A 21,270-nucleotide genomic window follows, 5' to 3' on the forward strand; every position below is an offset into this window, starting at 1 on the left:
TCTCCCCTCTGATGGTTAGAAACCTTCTAATTCCAACCAGAATTTGTTCATGACCAGTTTATACCCATTTGTTCTTGTGGTAACATTCTCCTTTAGCTTAAATAGTTCTTCATCCTTCATCAGTTGTAGGCATTAAAAAGTAACAATCACACACACATGAGCAGTTCTTGCTTTTCATCCAGAAGAGCACAGAGGTACAGATAGACATTAGCCAGTCCATTATTCATGACTGAAGTTAGGAGGAACAAAGGAGAGCCCATGTGACAAACTCTGAGTCCCCTTTGCAAAAAGGTTTAGAATATTTATATAATGTATAAAAATTATTTGACTTTTGCTACCGTTTAGGGGACTGTCATCAATATATTCCTGCAATTGCCAGAGATTTGTTTTAATCTACTAGAAATGCAGTAGCATTGTGTCTTGGCTATTTTTCTGTTGTTTCTATATGGGGTAGGAGGGAGCAGATATGATAGCTTTTTCCCATCCAATATTAATTAGCTATTGTTAAAATATTTTTCATGTTGTTAATATGTGCAATTTTACTTTTAATATAGTCGGATACACAAATTTTTGGATATGCCCATAGAAGATGAGCCAACCCACTCTATAAATCACCTCTCACTGGAACTATTTGGCAAATTTTTTTCTATAGGAAAGTATGTTTATTTTGTGGCACCAAATATGACTCTGCTTTTCACTGTGCCTGGGGAGGATCATAACATTAGTACAAGCAGTGAGACCTGATCCCAAGATAACCCATAGTACATTTTGAAGTATTCTACACACACCGTCATGAGATAGCTACTTATAAAGACTTTTTCTTGCGTATCACTAATCCCTCAGCTTCTATAGTTGGGTTTGTGGATTTAGTTAATGCTTCTGAAGAATGGATCCGGACTGGTAATTAATAGTACAGTATGGAAGCCTGTAATAGGCTTACACAAAATGGATGTTGCTCCGACTAAAGTTAATGGTAGCTTTGTCTTTGACTTCAATGAAAGCAGTACCCACATAGTGTAACCACAAAATACATACACAAGAAAGTGACATACAAAGTACAGAGCACTAGTTTTATTTTCAGAGGGGTAGCCGTGTTAGTCTGGATCTGTAAAAGCAGCAAAGAATCCTGTGGCACCTTGTAGACTAACAGACGTTTTGGAGCATGAGCTTTCGTGGGTGAATACCCACTTCTTCAGATGCATGTGGTGGAAATTTCCAGGGGCAGGTATATATATGCTAGCAAGCAAGCTAGAGATAACAAGGTCAGTTCAATCAGGGAGGATGAGGCCCTGTTCTAGCAGTTGAGGTGTGAAAACCAAGAGAGGAGAAACTGGTTCTGTAGTTGGCAAGCCATTCACAGTCTTTGTTCAATCCTGAGCTGATGGTGTCAAATTTGCAGATGAACTGAAGCTCAGCAGTTTCTCTTTGAAGTCTGGTCCTGAAGTTTTTTTGCTGCAGGATGGCCACCTTAAGGTCTGCTATAGTGTGGCCAGGGAGGTTGAAGTGCTCTCTTACAGGTTTTTGTATATTGCCATTCCTAATGTCTGATTTGTGTCCATTTATCCTTTTCCGTAGAGACTGTCCAGTTTGGTCGATGTACATAGCAGAAGGGCATTGCTGGCATATGATGGCGTATATTACATTGGTGGATGTGCAGGTGAATGAACCAGTGATGGTGTGGCTGATCTGGTTAGGTCCTGTGATGGTGTCGCTGGTGTAGATATGTGGGCAGAGTTGGCATCGAGGTTTGTTGCATGGATTGGTTCCTGAGCTAGAGTTATTATGGTGCAGTGTGCAGTTACTGGTGAGAATATGTTTCAGGTTGGCAGGTTGTCTGTGGGCAAGGACTGGCCTGTAACCCAAGGCCTGTGAAAGTGTGGGATCATTGTCCAGGATGGGTTGTAGATCCTTGATGATGCGTTGGAGGGGTTTTAGCTGGGGGCTGTATGTGATGGCCAGTGGAGTCCTGTTGGTTTCTTTCTTGGGTTTGTCTTGCAGTAGGAGGCTTCTGGGTACACGTCTGGCTCTGTTGATCTGTTTCCTTATTTCCTCGTGCGGGTATTGTAGTTTTGAGAATGCTTGGTGGAGATTTTGTAGGTGTTGGTCTCTGTCTGAGGGGTTAGAGCAGATGCGGTTGTACCTCAGTGCTTGGCTGTAGACAATGGATCGTGTGATGTGTCCGGGATGGAAGCTGGAGGCATGAAGGTAGGCATAGCGGTCGGTAGGTTTTCGATATAGGGTGGTGTTAATGTGACCATCACTTATTTGCACCGTGGTGTCAAGAAAGTGGACCTCCCGTGTAGATTGGTCCAGGCTAAGGTTGATGGTGGGGTGGAAGCTGTTGAAATCGTGGTGGAATTTTTCCAGAGTCTCCTTCCCATGGGTCCAGATGATGAAGATGTCATCAATGTAGCGTAGGTAGAGAAGGGGCGTGAGTGGACGAGAGCTGAGGAAGCGTTGTTCCAGGTCGGCCATAAAGATATTGGCATATTGTGGGGCTATGCGGGTGCCCATAGCAGTGCCACTGATCTGGAGATATATATTGTCATCAAATTTGAAATAGTTGTGTGTAAGTATAAAGGCACAGAGCTCAGCAGCCAGTTGTGCTGTGGCATCATCAGGGATAGTGTTCCTGACAGCTTGTATTCCATCTGTGTGGGGGACGTTTGTGTAGAGAGCCTCTACATCCATGGTGGCTAGGATGGTGTTTTCTGGGAGGTGACCAATGCATTGTAGTTTCCTCAGGAAATCAGTGGTGTCACGGAGATAGCTGGGAGTGCTGGTGGCATAGGGTCTGAGTAGAGAGTCCATATATCCAGACAGTCCTTCAGTGAGAGTGCCAATGCCCGAGATGATGGGGCGTCCAGGATTTCCGGGGATGTGGATCTTGGGTAGTAGATAGAATAACCCTGGTCGGGGCTCTAGGGGTATGTTGATTTCTTCTGGTGTTAATGTAGGGAGTGTCCTGAGTAGATGCTATAGTTTCTTAGTGTATTCCTCAGTGGGATCTGAGGGAAGTGGCTTGTAGAATTTGGTATTGGAGAGTTGTCTGGCGGCCTCCTTTTGGTAGTCAGACCTGTTCATGATGACAATGGCACCTCCTTTATCAGCCTCTTTGATGATAATGTCAGGGTGGTTTCTGAGGCTGTGGATGGCATTGCGTTCTGCACGACTTAGGTTGTGAGGCAAGCGATGTTGTTGTTCCACGATTTCTGCCTGTGCACGCCGGTGGAAGCATTCAATGTATAGGTCCAGACTGTCATTTCGACCCTCAGGAGGAGTCCATGTGGAGTTCTTCTTCTTGTGCTGTTGGTGGGAGGGCACCTGTGTATCAGTGCACTGTTCAGTGTTGTCCTGGAAGTATTCTTTGAGTCGGAGACGGCGAAAGTAGGCTTCCAGATCGCCACAGAACTGTATCATGTTGGTGGGGGTGGCAGGGCAGAAAGAGAGTCCCCGAGATAGGACAGACTTTTCTTCTGGGCTGAGTGTGTAGTTGGATAGATTGACGATATTGCTGGGTGGGTTAGGGGTACCACGGTTGTGGCCCCATGTGGCAGGTAGGAGTTTAGACAGCTTACAGTCCTTTTTCCTTTGTAGAGAGGTGAAGTGAGTAATGTAGATCTCCTGTCTTATTCTAGTGAAGTCCGTTTGTATAGAAGTTTGGTTATTAATGAGAGTCTCCAGGTTGGAGAGCTCTTTTTTGATGTTTTCCTGTTTGCTGTATAGAATGCTGATCAGATGGTTCCTCAGTTTTTTTGATAGAGTATGGCATAATCTCTCACTGTGGTCTGTGTAGTATGTAGATAGCAGTGGATTTTTTACCTTTAGTCCATTTGGTATGATGTCCATCCGTTTGCATTTGGAAAGGAAGATGATATCTGTCTGTATTTGTGCAAGTTTCTTCATGAGGTTGATGGATTTCCACTCCATACGGCTAAATGCAGTGCTTTGCATGGTGTCAAGTATCAGAGGGGTAGCCGTGTTAGTCTGGATCTGTAAAAGCAGCAAAGAATCCTGTGGCACCTTATAGACTAACAGGCGTTTTGGAGCATGAGCTTTCGTGGGTGAATACCCACTTCTTCAGATGCATGTGGTGGAAATCCAGGGGCAGGTATATATATGCTAGCAATCAAGCTAGAGATAACGAGGTCAGTTCAATCAGGGAGGATGAGGCCCTGTTCTAGCAGTTGAGGTGTGAAAACCAAGAGAGGAGAAACTGGTTCTGTAGTTGGCAAGTCATTCACAGTCTTTGTTCAATCCTGAGCTGATGGTGTCAAATTTGCAGATGAACTGAAGCTCAGCAGTTTCTCTTTGAAGTCTGGTCCTGAAGTTTTTTTGCTGCAGGATGGCCACCTTAAGGTCTGCTATAGTGTGGCCAGGGAGGCTGAAGTGTTCTCCTACAGGTTTTTGTATATTGCCATTCCTAATGTCTGATTTGTGTCCATTTATCCTTTTCTGTAGAGACTGTCCAGTTTGGCCGATGTACATAGCAGAAGGGCATTGCTGGCATATGATGGTGTATATTACATTGGTGGATGTGCAGGTGAATGAACCAGTGATGGTGTGGCTGATCTGGTTAGGTCCTGTGATGGTGTCGCTGGTGTAGATATGTGGGCAGAGTTGGCATCGAGGTTTGTTGCATGGATTGGTTCCTGAGCTAGAGTTATTATGGTGCAGTGTGCAGTTACTGGTGAGAATATGTTTCAGGTTGGCAGGTTGTCTGTGGGCAAGGACTGGCCTGTAACCCAAGGCCTGTGAAAGTGTGGGATCATTGTCCAGGATGGGTTGTAGATCCTTGATGATGCGTTGGAGGGGTTTTAGCTGGGGGCTGTATGTGATGGCCAGTGGAGTCCTGTTGGTTTCTTTCTTGGGTTTGTCTTGCAGTAGGAGGCTTCTGGGTACACGTCTGGCTCTGTTGATCTGTTTCCTTATTTCCTCGTGCGGGTATTGTAGTTTTGAGAATGCTTGGTGGAGATTTTGTAGGTGTTGGTCTCTGTCTGAGGGGTTAGAGCAGATGCGGTTGTACCTCAGTGCTTGGCTGTAGACAATGGATCGTGTGATGTGTCCGGGATGGAAGCTGGAGGCATGAAGGTAGGCATAGCGGTCAGTAGGTTTTCGATATAGGGTGGTGTTAATGTGACCATCACTTATTTGCACCTACTCAGACCCTATGCCACCAGCACTCCCAGCTATCTCCATGACACCACTGATTTCCTGAGGAAACTACAATGCATTGGTCACCTCCCAGAAAACACCATCCTAGCCACCATGGATGTAGAGGCTCTCTACAGAAACGTCCCCCACACCGATGGAATACAAGCTGTCAGGAACACTATCCCTGATGATGCCACAGCACAACTGGCTGCTGAGTTCTTTGCCTTTATACTTACACACAACTATTTCAAATTTGATGACAATATATATCTCCAGATCAGTGGCACTGCTATGGGCACCCACATGGCCCCACAATATGCCAATATCTTTATGGCCGACCTGGAACACTTCCTCAGCTCTCGTCCACTCACGCCCCTTCTCTACCTACGCTACATTGATGACATCTTCATCATCTGGACCCATGGGAAGGAGACTCTGGAAAAATTCCACCACGATTTCAACAGCTTCCACCCCACCATCAACCTTAGCCTGGACCAATCTACACGGGAGGTCCACTTTCTTGACACCACGGTGCAAATAAGTGATGGTCACATTTCATGCTCCAAAACGTCTGTTAGTCTATAAGGTGCCACAGGATTCTTTGCTAGTTTTATTTTATATTTGGGAACCTAATTGGTATAAAAACATGAAGCTGTTTGGAGACAGGGATGGAGGATCAAAGTACATGTGAAAAAATGAAGAAGGGCAACGATATCAGACAAGAGTTTCCAAGGTATAGAAGGTGAGAGAGGAGGACCAGAGACAGCAACTTAAGGGAATATAAACATTATTTTAGTGAGTTACACAAAGAAACACATCACAATCAGGAATTACAAGGATATTGGGCCAAATTCAGCAAAGCTGAAGCACTCTCCTGTGCTAGCTAAATTCACTGTGACTGGTGGTAGAGAGGGATTCAGGTGAGATCAGAGTCTGACCTTTCTCCATTGATATTAACAGTTAGGTTCTTCTTTCTTTTAGTTGGCGTAACCTCTGCTCCAGTGCACCTACTGATTACCAGCACAATGTGTCTGTCTGTCTTGCAGCATGTATCGCTTGGGTTTAAGAACGAATTTTGTTTAAAGAGACTTTTCACTGGTCTTGAAACCAAGAAAAAGACCTTAGGATATAGTCTGATCCTCTCATTTAGCGACCTGGATCGAACTCTCTGGTGCATCCCAGCTGCTTTGAGGCATAAATCAGCCTTAAATCTGGCAGATCTGGTCTCAGGAGAATTCCCTGGATGCCACGTAGCCGATATAGCGGCTCATATGCCACCCAGCTTCTGTCTACTGGTGTAGTGGGTGTAAGCAGGGAACGAAGTTGTGTCTGGAGCTCCCTCCTGCATTGGTGATCTCAAGCTCCTGAAACAGCCCTTGGGAGCCATTTGCAACCAGTGTAAATTAGAATCGAGTGAACAATATTCTAATTTCTGTCAGGGAGCAGACTGGTGCCTGAATGGCCCCAAGTCAGGGGGAGGGGGGGAACAGGGGACACAAAGGTGGCCTACAGCTACCTTTGAGCTCCCCTAGTTCATTAGCCAGAGACCAGGCTCTGTGCCCCTATGTATAACCAAGACCACATTCCTCAGAAAAGTCTCAAATTATGGATCATTCCAACCATGCTGGCTGTGTCTTTCTCTCCTCCCTCATGTCTACTAGCCTCAGCCCTGTATTTCTGGTTAAACTTTCCCCATAGCACTGAGAGGGAGAAACAGATTTATGTAGCCACATATTACATCCACTACTTTTCTCTGAAACTGTGCATAAAACATGACTGTTTCAGGGTTTTGATGGCATTAAAGATCACTTGAAGTTTGCTCTCAGTTCATAATGTTACTAGAGCTGCTTAATGTAATTATAGTCATGATGCATGTACAGCTGGGGCTATCCTATTCCTCAGAATATCATAATTCAGACTAATTCATACAATAACAACATAAGTTAAATAATTTAAGTAACCTGCTTTCTTTTTTAAAAAAAAAGTAGCTTAAGGTCTTTGATACTCAGTGGTACAACATCAAGTTCTATTTTTTCCCCATTCCCAGTATGGTAATAAACATCACACATGTACACTGTATTGGAGTTAACGGTGTACAAACACACTGCAAATCACTTTAATCCCTCCAGGTAATAAGTAATTGAGCATAAGTAGCTCCTTAGCATACAGCATAGATTTAAAGCTGGCTCAGATACTAGCATTTCTAATGTGTGAGACAAGGTAGTTTTGTCTGTGGTTGGAGAGCTAAGAAGGTGAACCTCAGGCAAGCAAAGTTCACGGTCTCCTATCACTGGAGGAATGGATGATGGCTCTTTTGGAAAGCACAGTGAATGTTTAACTACTTCTCCTAGGTCCAGGTTTAAATGCAAGACCCACTTCTTGCTAAGGCCTTTCCCCAGCAATGGCATCTTTCTAGGTTTAACCCTGTGGATATTATAGGGGAAGGCAAGAAGGAGAAAACCAACATGCTACTGTGCATTTAGAAATAAGGCAGGCTACAAGAATATTGCTATTTAGGCACACTCAGTGCTGTCAATTGCAGTGATGCACTTAGCACAGTGAAAGGAGCTTTAGAAACACCTTAGAAAGATAGATACGCTCAGGGTACAAGATTATATGCAGATAATGACAAGCCCCTTCTGGATTTCATGAAATCTTCCAAGAGACCTGCCTGCAAAAGGGGGAGGGGACTGACCCTTTGCCCTTTTTGGGTTGTTTTAGAAGCATAAAGAAGGCTAGAACTTCAATGGTCATTCCATGCACAGGGGGCTTGCAAGATCAGGCCCTACTGGATATGAGACTCCAAATACAAAAGAAACTAAGACCCTTTAGTGACTAAGCTTGAGACAACATTATTCCAACCACACATGGGTAAAGACAGTTATTTTTACTGACAGGAAATTCTACATAGTATGGCTTCCAACATTCAACAGCAGCAGCAAACACTCATACAACTGCTATATAAAAAGAAACTGCCAGAAGGTCAACAGACTATATTGCACAACATTTCTGTGCATTGTTGTCAAACATGTTGAAACCAACATAATGTTGACTCAACAATGCTCCAGAGGCAGCAGGCAGAGAAACATATTGAATTTACTGTAGATCCATGCTACACCTTGGAGAACAAAGTGAGCACATGACTTACTACCCAGATGAAATTTGCCGATACAAACTGTCTTTGCTGGGACAGATGGAATGGAGTTCAGTCCAGGACAGTGTCTAAAATGGACACTTCAAGTAGCTTCATGTGGAGTTGTTTAGTTAATCTAATCTGAAGATGTAAAGAGTTGCTATAATAAATAAAGAGATGATGGCTTAGGCCAAATTCAGATGTGATGTTTTGTGGCATATGTTACATATTGGTATATCTAGGTAAGACTGTAAGTTGGTGTATCTCTTGAGGCATTTTTTTACTGTCGTCACCACCAAAATATCTATTTGTTATCTGTTTGCCCTGTGGCTGTACTCCATGTCAAGAGGCAAATGCTGTAAGAAAGCACACTCTTTGGGATGAAATGTGCTAGAGATGACGTACATCATCTCTGAAATGGGTTCAGCTCTCTCTGTCTATCCAGATGGCCCTCATCATTAGAGTGTCTGTGTGACTTATTGCATCTGATTCATGAATATTGACATGTTGCCTAGATTTGTGTTTGCACATAACTGAAATCAAGAATAAGCACAAAAAACAAATATGCACAAAACACATGCTTCCTCTCACAACCCCTATAAATCTCTTCAATAGTCAGATTTTGGATTCAGTGAAAACCAAAGGCAAATTACTTGGCATTTCTCAGATCTGAACAGCTGATTGTAAGGGTGGAACCAAACAGCTAGACTAGCTATGGAAACTGCTAGATGGTTTTAACTCTCAGTCATTTAGGTTTTTTCATTTTAAGATATAAAGGGTGGGATTTTTCTAAAATCAAAACTGGCCTCTCTCAATTATTCAAATAATAAGTTAAAAGCTTTATTAAAAGCCTCCTCTCCCACCACTAGACCAAGCGCTCCCCTTTACCCCGTTCTCCAAACCCCGGATCGATCCAACCCCCTTCATACTCCCATCTCATTGTAAAAATGACCAAAAAGCCCCTTGTTCTGTTCCCCTTTGTTGTCTGCCGCAAAAACTGATTCTTTAGTGTTCCACTACCAATTCAGCAAGGAGGGTGGGCTCCTCAACTAGCCCCCACCCTTCCTGGTCCCTTTCCTTAAACATTTCTTTCTAAATTGTGAAATGACCACAATATTACTCACGAATGGTTCATTGGAAAAAACAGGATCGGGCCCAGACAAGCAGGCAAGCAACAGATAAAAAAACAGGTTAAAAGCCCTAAGAAAATAGTGTCAAAAGTAAAAAAAGCAGTAAGTGCAGGCATGAACCCCTGGAACAATACTTAAAATGGTGAAATCTGAGGTAATAAAGGTGTCATTTTGGGACATAAACAAGTGATTTAAGGAAAAAGAGTAAAAAGTTAACTCTACAGAGGCTGGAGAAAATTAAGCAGTTAAACTTTGTGGAAAATGTTAAAAAGGACCATGTTAAAAAGAAAATTCTTGGTTTCTTTGCAGCCATTCTGAAGGAAAAATGGGCCCTTTTCCAGAAGAATGCCTGTAAATAATCCAAATGTATATACAGCTATGTAAAAACAGAGCAGTGTAAAGGAATGTTAAGGAAAAAAAAGTGTATGTATCTATTTGTCTGTGAAAATACGTAAAGTTCTAAAAATCTAAACCAGCATATCTGGTTTGTAAAACTCCTGTTTTGTAGGGGTAAAATAAATTGATTTTGTTTTTGTTTTTAATGCCACTACAAATTCATTTGACTCTTTAATTCAAAGTTGCAAAACTGACAGACCTTTTTGCAAGACACAGGTAATTAGTGTTGTTTGGCTTTGGGATTTAGCATTTAACCCTTAAGGGGTAACTTAATTGTTTACAAAAATTAAAATGTTTTTAAATAAAGACCAAGTCATGGCTGCAATAGGGCAGTCAAAATCAGGAAAATAGGAAAAGATTCTAAAGTCTTCTTGTTTGTTTGTTTGTTTGTTTTGTAACAATAGCAGATAAAAGCTCTAATAAAAGAATAAGAAATTAACAGTGACCCTCTAAAGCAACAGCAGAGGTGAGGTGCACAAAACAAAAAGAAGCAATGTTAAAAACACTGAGCCTCAAAATGGCTCTGTGTAATCAGACTGTCACTTTAATAAGAATACATAAAAACTCTGTAAGAACAAAAGAAACAGTTACACCTTATGTAAAAATTGATATGGCTAATGTTTTTAAAAAGTTACAGTATAGAAGGAATGTGCATTTTCCCTCGGACATGTGCCTATATTGTAGAAAGGGGTAAAAAAAATGCAAATGAAACGTGCTGCTGAATTAAAATCCTATTAGGGCTCCAAAAAGAGCCGCAATAGGCTGTGTTTTCTTTTTCAGATTCCTGTATGTTAAGACAGAGAGTCTCTGAACTCTGCTGATGGCTTTGAATCCAAAGGCCTAGCCTGTGTTGATGCAAATTACCTAACTGATAAAAAAAGGTGAGAACTGCCAGCACAAAAGAAGCTGCAAATAAAGAACATACCTGGTCAGCAAACAAACAAATTGCCTACATAAAAGGCATGGTATAACAAGATACCTTTAATAGATTTAATGCTACTGTTACTGTTAATATTAAACATTAAAATAACTTTAATGTTAGTAAGTACCCCTGTAACAACTTGTAGTATGTATGATTTTTGGAAAAATCCTTTAAAGTAATATGGTAATGATGCTTCTCAGCTATTACCTGTAAATAAACTTAAAGCTTAACATAGCAGGAAAAACATTACAAACTTGGTCTGCTATATAAGAGGAAAAACTTGAGGTACACCACCTCATAAATTTAATAACTAAACAGTGAAATAATTTCGGCATAACCCTTAAAAAGTAGAAGCCTGCCTATAGAACAAAAAAACACAAGAAAATATGGGGGTAATTCCTCTGTTTTGCCTGCAATCAGCAAGGGTATTTGTAAAAGAAAGGAATCTTTTAAGTAATAATCAATGCCACCCCAAAAGGGGTAGAAAAATGTTATTTTTGTCTTTCAGATAATCCAAAGTACTGTATAATGGGCTATGTGTATGTGTTAATTCTTGGGGAAAAGTGTTTAAAAAGTGTTAGCAACCCACCAGAAGACAAAAGTAAATATAATATAAGTACTGTGTTTACCAATACTCACATTTACTATTTGCCACAACAACAACAACAACAACAACAAAAAGTCTCAGCTTACTGTAAGCACTGATTTAGCTGAGTTCTCTATCAAGCTTGGCATTAAATGGCAAACAGTTACCAATCATCTGTTAAAAGGTAAAAAGGTAACATAGTTCCAAAAAAAAATAAAAATAAAAAAATAAAAAATAAAAAAAATGTGGAAAACTGGACCATTCATATTATACACACAAATGGGGACATGTTAAAAATTGCCACTACAAAAAAACATAACAGCTTACCATTGGTATAACATATTTTCTGGATGGTTTCCCACAACTACTGGCATACTAATGTTACTACCCCTAATTGTGTTTTTGGTTTTAAATTGTATGTGTGTAATTAAAATGTTTAAAATGTGCTGGTGGATAAAACAAATGTGTGCAAAGCTAAAGCCACAGGCCCAAATCACCTCCCAGTATTTTCTATTACATGGACTAAATAAGAAGTGACACTGGCGATTAATAATCTTAGTGTCAAAAGGGGGATATGTAGGAGTAGGATTTTATAATGTCCCATAAGAATTAAAGTATAATTTGATTTCATCCCGCTAGCCATTTTTTTTAAATAGCAGAAAAAAATGACCCCCTGGGACGATAAAATTCTGTTTTCTCATATGCATTACAAATTGGGCCCCCTCTAACTCTTTGTTTTAAGATTTAGGTAGTAAGAGACAGGATTCTCTATTGTGTCTATGTTAAGTAAATTAGAGAAACATTGAAGGCCTGGGTCTCAATGTAAATTGTCTTAGGCCTTGGCTACACTACAGAGTTGCAGCGCTGGTGAGGGGGTTACAGCGCTGCAACTTAGGATGTGTACACACTTGAACAGCACGGCCAGCGCTGCAACTCCCTGGCTGCAGCGCTGGCTTTACACCCGGTCGAGCCTCGGGTGTAGAGGATCCAGCGCTGGTGATCCAGCGCTGGTCAGCAAGTGTAGACACCCACCAGCGTTTTTATTGACCTCCGTGGCATAAGCAGGTATCCCAGCATACCTTAGAAGCCTCTCTGGTAATCATGCAAACTCCACTGCCCTGGGCTCACCTGACCTCTCCTTTAAATGCCCCGGGAATTTTAAAAATCCCCTTCCTGTTTGCTCAGCCAGGTGTGGAGTGCAATTAATCAATCAATCAATCAGCGACCATGCCTCCACGCACCAAACGAGCCCCAGCATGGACCAATACAGAGCTGCAGGACCTCATAAGTGTTTGGGGAGAGGAGGCTGTGCAAGCACAGCTGCGCTCCAGAAGGAGAAATTATGATACCTATGGGCAGATATCGCAGTCCTTGATGAGAAGGGGCCATGAACGGGACGCGTTGCAGTGCAGGGTCAAAATAAAAGAGCTGAGGAGTGCTTACTGCAAAGCCCGTGAGGGAAATCGCCGCTCAGGAGCTGCCCCCACAACCTGCCGTTTTTACCAGGAGCTGGATGCCATACTTGGGTGTGACCCCACTGCCAATCCTAGGAGCACGATGGAGAGTTCAGAGCAGGGAGAAGTGGGGGAGGTTGTAGAGGACGGTGACAGTGAGGCTACTGGCGTGGAGGGAGACACCCCGGAGTCCCAGTACACATGCAGCCAGGAGCTCTTCTCAAGCCAGGAGGAGGCTAGCCAGTCGCAGCAGCAGGAAGTTGATGGTGAGGAAGAAACTGAGGATCGTGCTCGGAGTAAGTAGATTTTTATGTTTTGGGAGAGAAGGGTTTTGGTTATGGCTGCCTGCATGCATGCCTAAACGTGGAATAGCCCATTGATTTGCTCTATCACGTCTCTGTAATCTGCCTCGGTAATCTCTTGAAAAGTTGCAGCAAGAGCGTTTGCAATTTGCTTTCTCAAGTTGATCGGGAGAGCCACCGTGGTCCTTGTCCCGGTCAGGCTAACTCGTTCGATCCACTGTGCAGCGAGGGGTGGGGGGACCATGGCTGCACACAGGCAAGCTGCATAGGGGCCAGGGCGGTATCCACATTGCTGTAGAAGACCCTCCCTCTCTTCCCAGGTAACACGCAGCAGTGATATGTCTGGCAGTAGGAAACCCTGTTGAGAATTTAGGGATACTTGAGTGCAGGGCGCTAGGTTCGCGTTTCCCCAGCCCATTGCGCTCTGTTGTTAACACCCCCCCCCCAGCACGTAGCCAGCCACGTGGTGCGCTCCGGTGTAATGCACCCCCCTCCAAGCAGGCATCCAGCACCGAGGTGCGCTCCGGTGTTCCCCACCCCCCCTCCCAGCACGTAGCCAGCCACGCGGTGTGCTCCGGTGTTATGCACCCCCCTCCAAGCAGGCATCCAGCACCGAGGTGCGCTCCGGTGTTCCCCACCCCCCTCCAAGCAGGCATCCAGCACCGCGGTGCGCTCCGGTGTTCCCCACCCCCCCTCCAAGCAGGCATCCAGCACCGAGGTGCTCTCTGGTGTTCCCCAACCCCCCTCCCAGCACGTAGCCAGCCACGTGGTGTGCTCCAGTGTTATGCACCCCCCTCCAAGCAGGCATCCAGCACCGCGGTGCTTCCCCCCCCCTCACCAGCAGGACGGCGTGAACGCGGACCAAACCCCAACCCCCCCCCCCCCCACAAGCAGCTCACCACCTTCCTGTTCACTACTGTCCCCTCTTCAGGACACCAGCTACCTCCTGTACCCATTGCAGATATACCCCAGTGACCCATTGGTCAATTCCCACTCCCAAGGGGAAATCGGGGGAAAACCACTCACCCCATTGTTCGCCATGACTTAGCTTCCCTGCCCTCTCTGTGTTATGTGAGGTATGTGAGAAGGATGCTACCAAAAGTCTAAAAAGTCCTTCACTGTGTGATAATAAACAATGTAGCCTCTGTGTATTACATGGTTCTATCTCTCTTTTTTCTAGTGACCTTGACTAATGCAGCCGGATCACCGGCCTCACGTAGATTGCAGAACTTGAGACGAAATCCCAGAAAATCAAAAGAGGAATTGATCAAATCAGTTATGAGTCACTACAACAGAGAAAGTAGGAAGACACAGGAATGGAGAGAGAAAATGTATGAATGGAGACAGAGTGTACATGAATGGAGGCAAACAGAAAGCAGGAGAAAGGAATTGTCTGCCAAAAAAGCCACAAAGCAGATGATAAGCCTCCTGGCTCGCCAAACTGAGTCTTTCAAGTCTCTCGTAGCCATGCAGACAAATATGTACCGTTGTAACCCACAGCCCTCCCAAAGCCCTCTTTCTTGTTCCCCAGTATTTCCACAAAACAACTTTCTCCAGCAGCCAGTTTCTTATTACCCCCAGCTGCTCCCAACACCTGTACGATCACCTACCAGCCCTGATAACTATAATTCTTACCCTGTTCACTCCACCCTCATTATCCTGCAGCATAGTAATCCTGAAGTGCAGCAGACATTGAATAGTGATCAAAATAGGACATATTCAAACCTGTGAATGTACAGTCCACCACCCCAACCCCCTTGCCTTTTATGTACTGTATGTTGAATAAAGGATTTTTTTTCTTTTTCACTACGTTATATTATTGCTGGAAGTGGTAAATATTGTACACCAAGGTACAGCAAAGCACATCAAATGCATCAAACATTACTGTTGGCTCTCAGCATCAAATTGCTCCCTTAAAGCATCCCTAATCCTTGAAGTCTTTTCCTGGGCCTCCCTGTTAGCCCTGCTCTCTGGCTGAGCAAACTCATCCTCTAGGCGTCGAACCTCGGAGGTCCATTCCTCACTGAATCTTTCACCCTTCCCTTCACAAATATTATGGAGGGTACAGCACGCGGATATAACAGCAGAGATGCTGCTTTCCCCCAAATCTAGCTTCCCATAAAGACAGCGCCAGCGGGCTTTCAAACGGCCAAAAGCACACTCCACAGTCATTCTGCACCGGCTCAGCCTGTAGTTGAACCGGTCCTTGCTCCTGTCAAGCTTCCCTGTATATGGTTTCATGAGCCATGGCATTAAGGGGTAAGCGGGGTCTCCAAGGATCACAGTGGGCATTTCGACGTCCCCTACTGTGATCTTGCGGTCTGGGAAAAAAGTCCCGGCCCTCAGCCTCCTGAACAGGGAACTGTTCCTAAAGATGAGTGCATCGTGCACCTTTCCAGGCCATCCTGAGTAAATGTCAGTGAAACGCCCACGGTGATCCACAAGCGCTTGCAGAACCACGGAGAAATACCCCTTGCGATTAACGTACTCTGATGCCAGGTGGGGTGGTGACAGAATAGGAATATGCGTCCCATCTATTGCCCCTCCACAGTTAGGGAAACCAATTCTGCAAAGCCATCCACAATGTCCTGCACGTTCCCAAGAGTCACAGTTCTTCTTAGCAGGGTGCGATTAATGGCTGTGCAAACTTGCATCAGCACCATTCCAACGGTAGACTTTCCCACTCCAAACTGGTTCGCCAACGATCTGAAGCAGTCTGGAGTTGCCAGCTTCCAGATTGTAATAGCCACCCGCTTTTCCACTGGCAGGGCAGCTCTCAATCTCGTGTCCCTGCGCCGCAGGGTAGGGGCAAGCTCAGCACACAGTGCCATGAAAGTGGCTTTTCTCATCCGAAAGTTCTGCAGCCACTGCTCGTCGTCCCAGGATTGCAGGACGATGTCATCCCACCACTGAGTGCTGGTTTCCCGAGCCCAAACGCGCCGTTCCACAGAGCTGAGCACGTCTGTTACTGCCACAAGCAATTTAGTGTCTTCACCGTCAGGCGATTCAATATCATTGTCTGACTCCTCACTGTCACTGTCACTCTCACTTTGCAGCTGAAGGAATAGCTCCACTGCCATGCGTGATGTGCTGGCAACATTCATCAGCAAGGTCGTCAGCAGCTCAGGCTCCATTTATAACAAAAATCGCAGAAATAGCGCTGTAGAATCACAATGCCGCCAAACTGCTCGCAATGTGTAGCAAAGCACCACGGGGCGTTGGAACAGGAAGCGGAAAGACCCTCACACTTCCTTCCCCTTCCCACAAGCCACAGCGCCAAAATGGGACGAGGTGCTCTGTGGGATAGCTGCCCACAATGCACCACTCCCAACAGCGCTGCAAGTGCTGTAAATGTGGCCACACTGCAGCGCTGGTTGCTGTAAGTGTGGCCACTCTGCAACGTTGGCCCTACACAGCTGTACTAACACAGCTGTAACTACCAGCGCTGCAAAACTGTAAGTGTAGCCATACCCTTAGTTATCAATTGTAAAACTTAGCAAGGTTTAATTTGCAATGCTTTTTTGTTCGATATAAAATACTACTGTTTGTATTCTCAATCTATTTGTGTAAATGAGAAATGTATGCATCAGGAAAAGATAAGGTGTAAAGGCCATTGTTATAGCCAGAGTCAAAGGACGGCTGTTAAACTGTCTGGCAACTCAGAGTGAATACATGCTTCTCAGTGTAAGAATGCACCACCCCCAGTGAACCAACCACCACCTCAGGACCACGCAGAGTCAATTTTTTGACTCCAGAAGATGACGTAGAGGAACAGCCTGCAATACCTTACAATCTATGCTCTCGTAAGGGTTGCCAGAAGCAGATGACTACATAAAGCAAGGCCCAAGAAGAAGCAGTAGTGAGCCTAGTGCCTGCTGCCTGGTGGACATAAAACTGTGACTGCAGTTCCCTCAGTTAAGGTTGTCAGAACCAGAAGGGCCCTGCCTCCAACATGCGCCTCTGGTGGTGCCTGTTCTTCGGCTGCTGGTGTCTTAAGGTCTGGGGAGTCCACAATGACAATTCTTTTATCCAGCAGCAAGTGTGGATAGCTCAGACCCTTATTATTTCTAAATGCTGGGTCTGCAGCCACATCCCAGCCCACTCTCAAACTGGTGTTCCTGTCCTGGCTATCCCACTCAATTCCCAAGACCTCACTGGAGGACCGTGTCCGTTTAACACAATATGGAACAGTAATGGCACCTGGGAAGAGGCTATTGGCAGTTCCTTTATCCCACTTGGGGGAGCAATACACCAGGCAAAAAGGCTCCTAAGGTTACAATCAGTAGTTAAAATAATGGCAAATAAAACCAGAAAAAGTTTAAGAGCCCTGGCCAAAAAAACAGGGGTGATCGGACAGGTGGCCCTCCAGAACCGTCAGGCATTGGACATAGTGCTGGCGGCCAAAGGAGGGACCTGTGCTCTCACTGGAAAACAATGTTGTGTGTTTATACAATATCAATAAGGTAATAGATCGCTATAGCCACTTAAAACAAATCGCATATCTTCCCCATGAAGAGTCGAGTTCTTTAGGGAAGTGGCTAAGTAACCTGTTCAATTTCTCTGGCATAGGAAACTAGTTGTTTCAGGGAGCCCTAACTATCCTGTTTGGAATCTTAGTGATTTTTGTATGCTTTCAGTTAATCTCCTGTTGCATCCAAAATGGGGTAAGACATGCCACACAGATAGCTGCCTCAAACCAGAGTGCTAATATGATGATTTTAAATATCACTGATAAAGAAATAAAGAACGATTGATTTGTGGAACCAGTAAAATTTTGGTCATGGCGTGAGCTTGACCAAAAGGAGGGATTGTGAAAGTAGAATGAATTAAATTGTAAAAATAAGAATGGATTAAAGAAATGTTGTATGTACCTTTAAGCAGAAATAAGAAATGTTGAAATACAGGTGCCAGAAAAAGAAACATTAGGCATAAACAAGGGTGCTAATGGCAAAACTTTAACAGAAGATCGGTAATAGTTAGTAAGGAAATAAGATATGCATGCCTAGCCCAGGTAAACTTATCAGATTCTGCTTCCTTTGTTATCTTGTTAAGTGCTCGCCCTTTTATCTGTATAAATAAGATAGTTTGTGTCTTGCATGGTGCTCACATTATCTGGTGTTATTGGCGGAGCGCTGCGCTAATAAAACAGAGTGGTCTGACAAATTGCGAGTCCTGATTCTAACTTTGACATGAGGATATACTGTCGGCATTTCAGTATGGTTTTAGACCATCTTGCAGGACAACTGACATGATCTTCATTGCCCACCAAATCCAGGAAAATACTCAGGTGCAGAATCAGGACTTGTACATGGCCTTCATCGATTTGACAAAGGCCTTTGACTCCAGTAAAAGCGAAGCCCTGTGGAAGGTGCTGGCCAGATTTGGCTGCGCTCCAACATTTATTAAGGCTTCTCTAAGATCAGATGACTGCCACAGTTCTCTGTGATGGCCTGGAGATGGACCCTTTCGTCGTCAAAACTGGGGTTACGCAAGGATGCGTTATTGGCCCAACCCTGTTCTCCATCTATTTAGCAATCATTTTGGTCCTCATTAAAGAACGCCTCCCCAGTGGAGTTGACATTCAATACAGACTGGATGGACAGCTTTTTAATCTTTGATGTCTCTGCTTGACATCTAAAGTCCTCAGGGCATCCATTACTGATCTTCAGTGTGCTGATGACTGTGCCATCTTCACGCACACTGAGAATGACCTTCAGTCCACACTGGATTTTTTTGCACAAGCTTATCAAAGCCTAGGACGCTCACTCAGTATTGAGAAGACTAAAGTGCTCCATCAGCCTGCCTTGGGCCTTGCACATAACCCTCCAAAAATCATCTTCGAGGGACAGACTTTGGAGACAGTCAAGCACTTCTGCTACCTCGGTAGTCAACTTTCTCAAAATGCAAAAATCAACAGTGAGATCCCGCACAGGATCCAACGCACAAGTGCTTCCTTTGGGAAATTGCTCCGATGTGTTTTCATGGGCCGTGACCTACGGCAGGACACCAAGATCCTGAAATAATTGTTATTCCTACACTCCTTTATGGATGTGAAACCTGTGTCATCTATCGACAGCACCTCAAGAGTCTGTAGAGGTACCACCAACGACGTCTCCGGAAGATTCTTCACATCAAGTGGGAAGATCACTGCATTAACACCAGCATCCTCACTGAAGCCAATGTCACCAGCATTGACGCAATGATCCTCATGCACCAACTCTGCTGGGCTGGACATTGTGTGTGGATGCCAGACTCTCGCCTCCCCAAAAAAATTCTCTACTCTCAGCTCAGCCATGGTCAGAAATCCTGTGGCCATCAGAGGAAATGCTGCAAAGACGCACTGAAAGCGTTTCTCAAAACTGATGTGGCCATCACAAGCTGGAAGGAGCAAGCCACCAACCAACCCCAAAGGTGCCACATCCTCCATCAGGCAGTGGCCTGCTTCGAGGAGAAGCACCATGTCCTTGAAGCTGAAAAGAGAGAGAGAAGGAAGGAAAAAGGAAGACCTTTCTTCCAGCAGGCAGTTGACCCACCAGGAAATGTCTGTACCTACTGTGGTCGGATCTGTGGTTCCAGGATTGGACTCCTACATAAGGACATAAGAACAACTGTACTGGGTCAGACCAAAGGTCCATCTAGCCCAGTATCTGTCTACTGACAGTGGCCAATGCCAGGTGCCCCTTTTAAACGCTGTTATAGTCCTAGCCTTCGCAACCTCCTCAGGTAAGAAGTTCCACAAGCTGACTGTGCGCTGCGTGAAGAAGAACTTCCTTTTATTTGTTTTAAACCTGCTGCCTATTAATTTCATTTGATGACCCCTAGTTCTTGTATTATGGGAATAAGTAAAAAACTTTTCCTTATCCACTTTCTCCACATCACTCATGATTTTATATACCTCTATCATATCCTCCCTTTGTCTTCTCTTTTCCAAGCTGAAGAATCCTAGCCTCTTTAATCTTTCCTCATATGGGACCCTCTCCAAACCCCTAATCATTTTAGTTGCCCTTTTCTGAACTTTTTCTAGTGCCAGTATATCTTTTTTGAGGTGAGGAGACCACATCTGTACACAGTATTTGAGATGTGGGCATACCATGGATTTATATAAGGGCAATAATATATTCTCAGTCTTATTCTCTATCCCCTTTTTAATGATTCCTAACATCCTGTTTGTTTTTTTAACCGCCTCTGCACGCTGCATGGACATCTTCAGAGAACTGTCCATGATGACTCCAAGATCTTTTTCCTGACTCATTGTAGCTAAATTAGCCCCCATCATATTGTATGTATAGTTGGGGTTATTTTTTCCAATGTGCATTTCTTTACATTTATTCACATTAAATTTCATTTGCCATTTTGTTGCCCAATCACTTAGTTTTGTGAGATCTTTTTGAAGTTTTTCAGTCTGCTTTGGTCTTAACTATCTTGAGCAGTTTAATATCATCTGCAAACTTTGCCACCTCACTGTTTACCCCTTTCTCCAGATCATTTATGAATAAATTGAATAGAATTTGGTCCTAGGACTGACTCTTGGGGAACACCACTAGTTACCCCTCTCCATTCTAAAAATTTACTACTAATTCCTACCCTTTGTTCCCTGTCTTTTAACCAGTTCTCAGTCCATGAAAGGACCTTCCCTTTTATCCCATGACAACTTAATTTACGTAAGAGCCTTTGGTGCGGGACCTTGTCAAAGGCTTTCTGGAAATCTAAGTATACTACGTCCACCGGATCCCCCTTGTTTACATGTTTGTTGACCCCTTCAAAGAACTCTAACAGATTAGTAAGACACGATTTCCCTTTACAGAAACCATGTTGACTATTGCTCAACAGTTTTTGTTTTTCTATGTGTCTGACAATTTTATTCTTAACTAGTGTTTGGACTAATTTGCCCAGTACCGACATTAGACTTACTAGTCTGTAACTGGTGGGATCACCTGTAGAGCCCTTTTTAAATATTGGTGTTACATTAGCTAACTTCCAGTCATTGGGTACCGAAGCCGATTTAAAGGACAGGTTACAAATCTTAGTTAATAGGTCCGCAACTTCACATTGTTGTAAAGTGTCTTCAGAACTCTTGGGTGAATGCCATCTGGTCCTGGTGACTTGTTAATGTTGAGTTTATCAATTAATTCCAAAACCTGCTCTAGTGACACTTCAGTCTGTGACAGTTCCTCAGATTTGTCACCTACGAAA

The 21,270-nt window shown here is 44.0% G+C and overlaps 2 protein-coding genes across 3 annotated transcripts in view; one reads left to right on the plus strand and one right to left on the minus strand.

Annotated features, from left to right (window-relative positions):
• The window catches only part of SLC35F3 (solute carrier family 35 member F3), a 302,289-nt gene that overhangs the window by 128,650 nt on the left and 152,369 nt on the right, over positions 1–21,270 (minus strand). The window lies entirely within an intron of this gene.
• Positions 12,288–14,883, plus strand: LOC127050026 (zinc finger and SCAN domain-containing protein 20-like). Its single transcript, XM_050951550.1, has 2 exons — positions 12,288–13,071; positions 14,258–14,883. The coding sequence occupies exons 1-2, from the start codon at positions 12,549–12,551 to the stop codon at positions 14,806–14,808; spliced, it is 1,074 nt and encodes a 357-aa protein (XP_050807507.1). The 5' UTR covers positions 12,288–12,548; the 3' UTR covers positions 14,809–14,883.

Source organism: Gopherus flavomarginatus, chromosome 4, assembly GCF_025201925.1.
Source record: "Gopherus flavomarginatus isolate rGopFla2 chromosome 4, rGopFla2.mat.asm, whole genome shotgun sequence".
NCBI lineage: Eukaryota > Metazoa > Chordata > Testudines > Testudinidae > Gopherus > Gopherus flavomarginatus.

Excerpts from the sequence above, each read along its gene's own strand:
- LOC127050026 (XM_050951550.1), top strand. The coding sequence starts at position 12,549 with ATGCCTCCACGCACCAAACGAGCCCCAGCATGGACCAATACAGAGCTG. Across the intron at positions 13,072-14,257 it reads AACTGAGGATCGTGCTCGGA|TGACCTTGACTAATGCAGCC; the intron begins GTAAGTAGATTT and ends TCTTTTTTCTAG.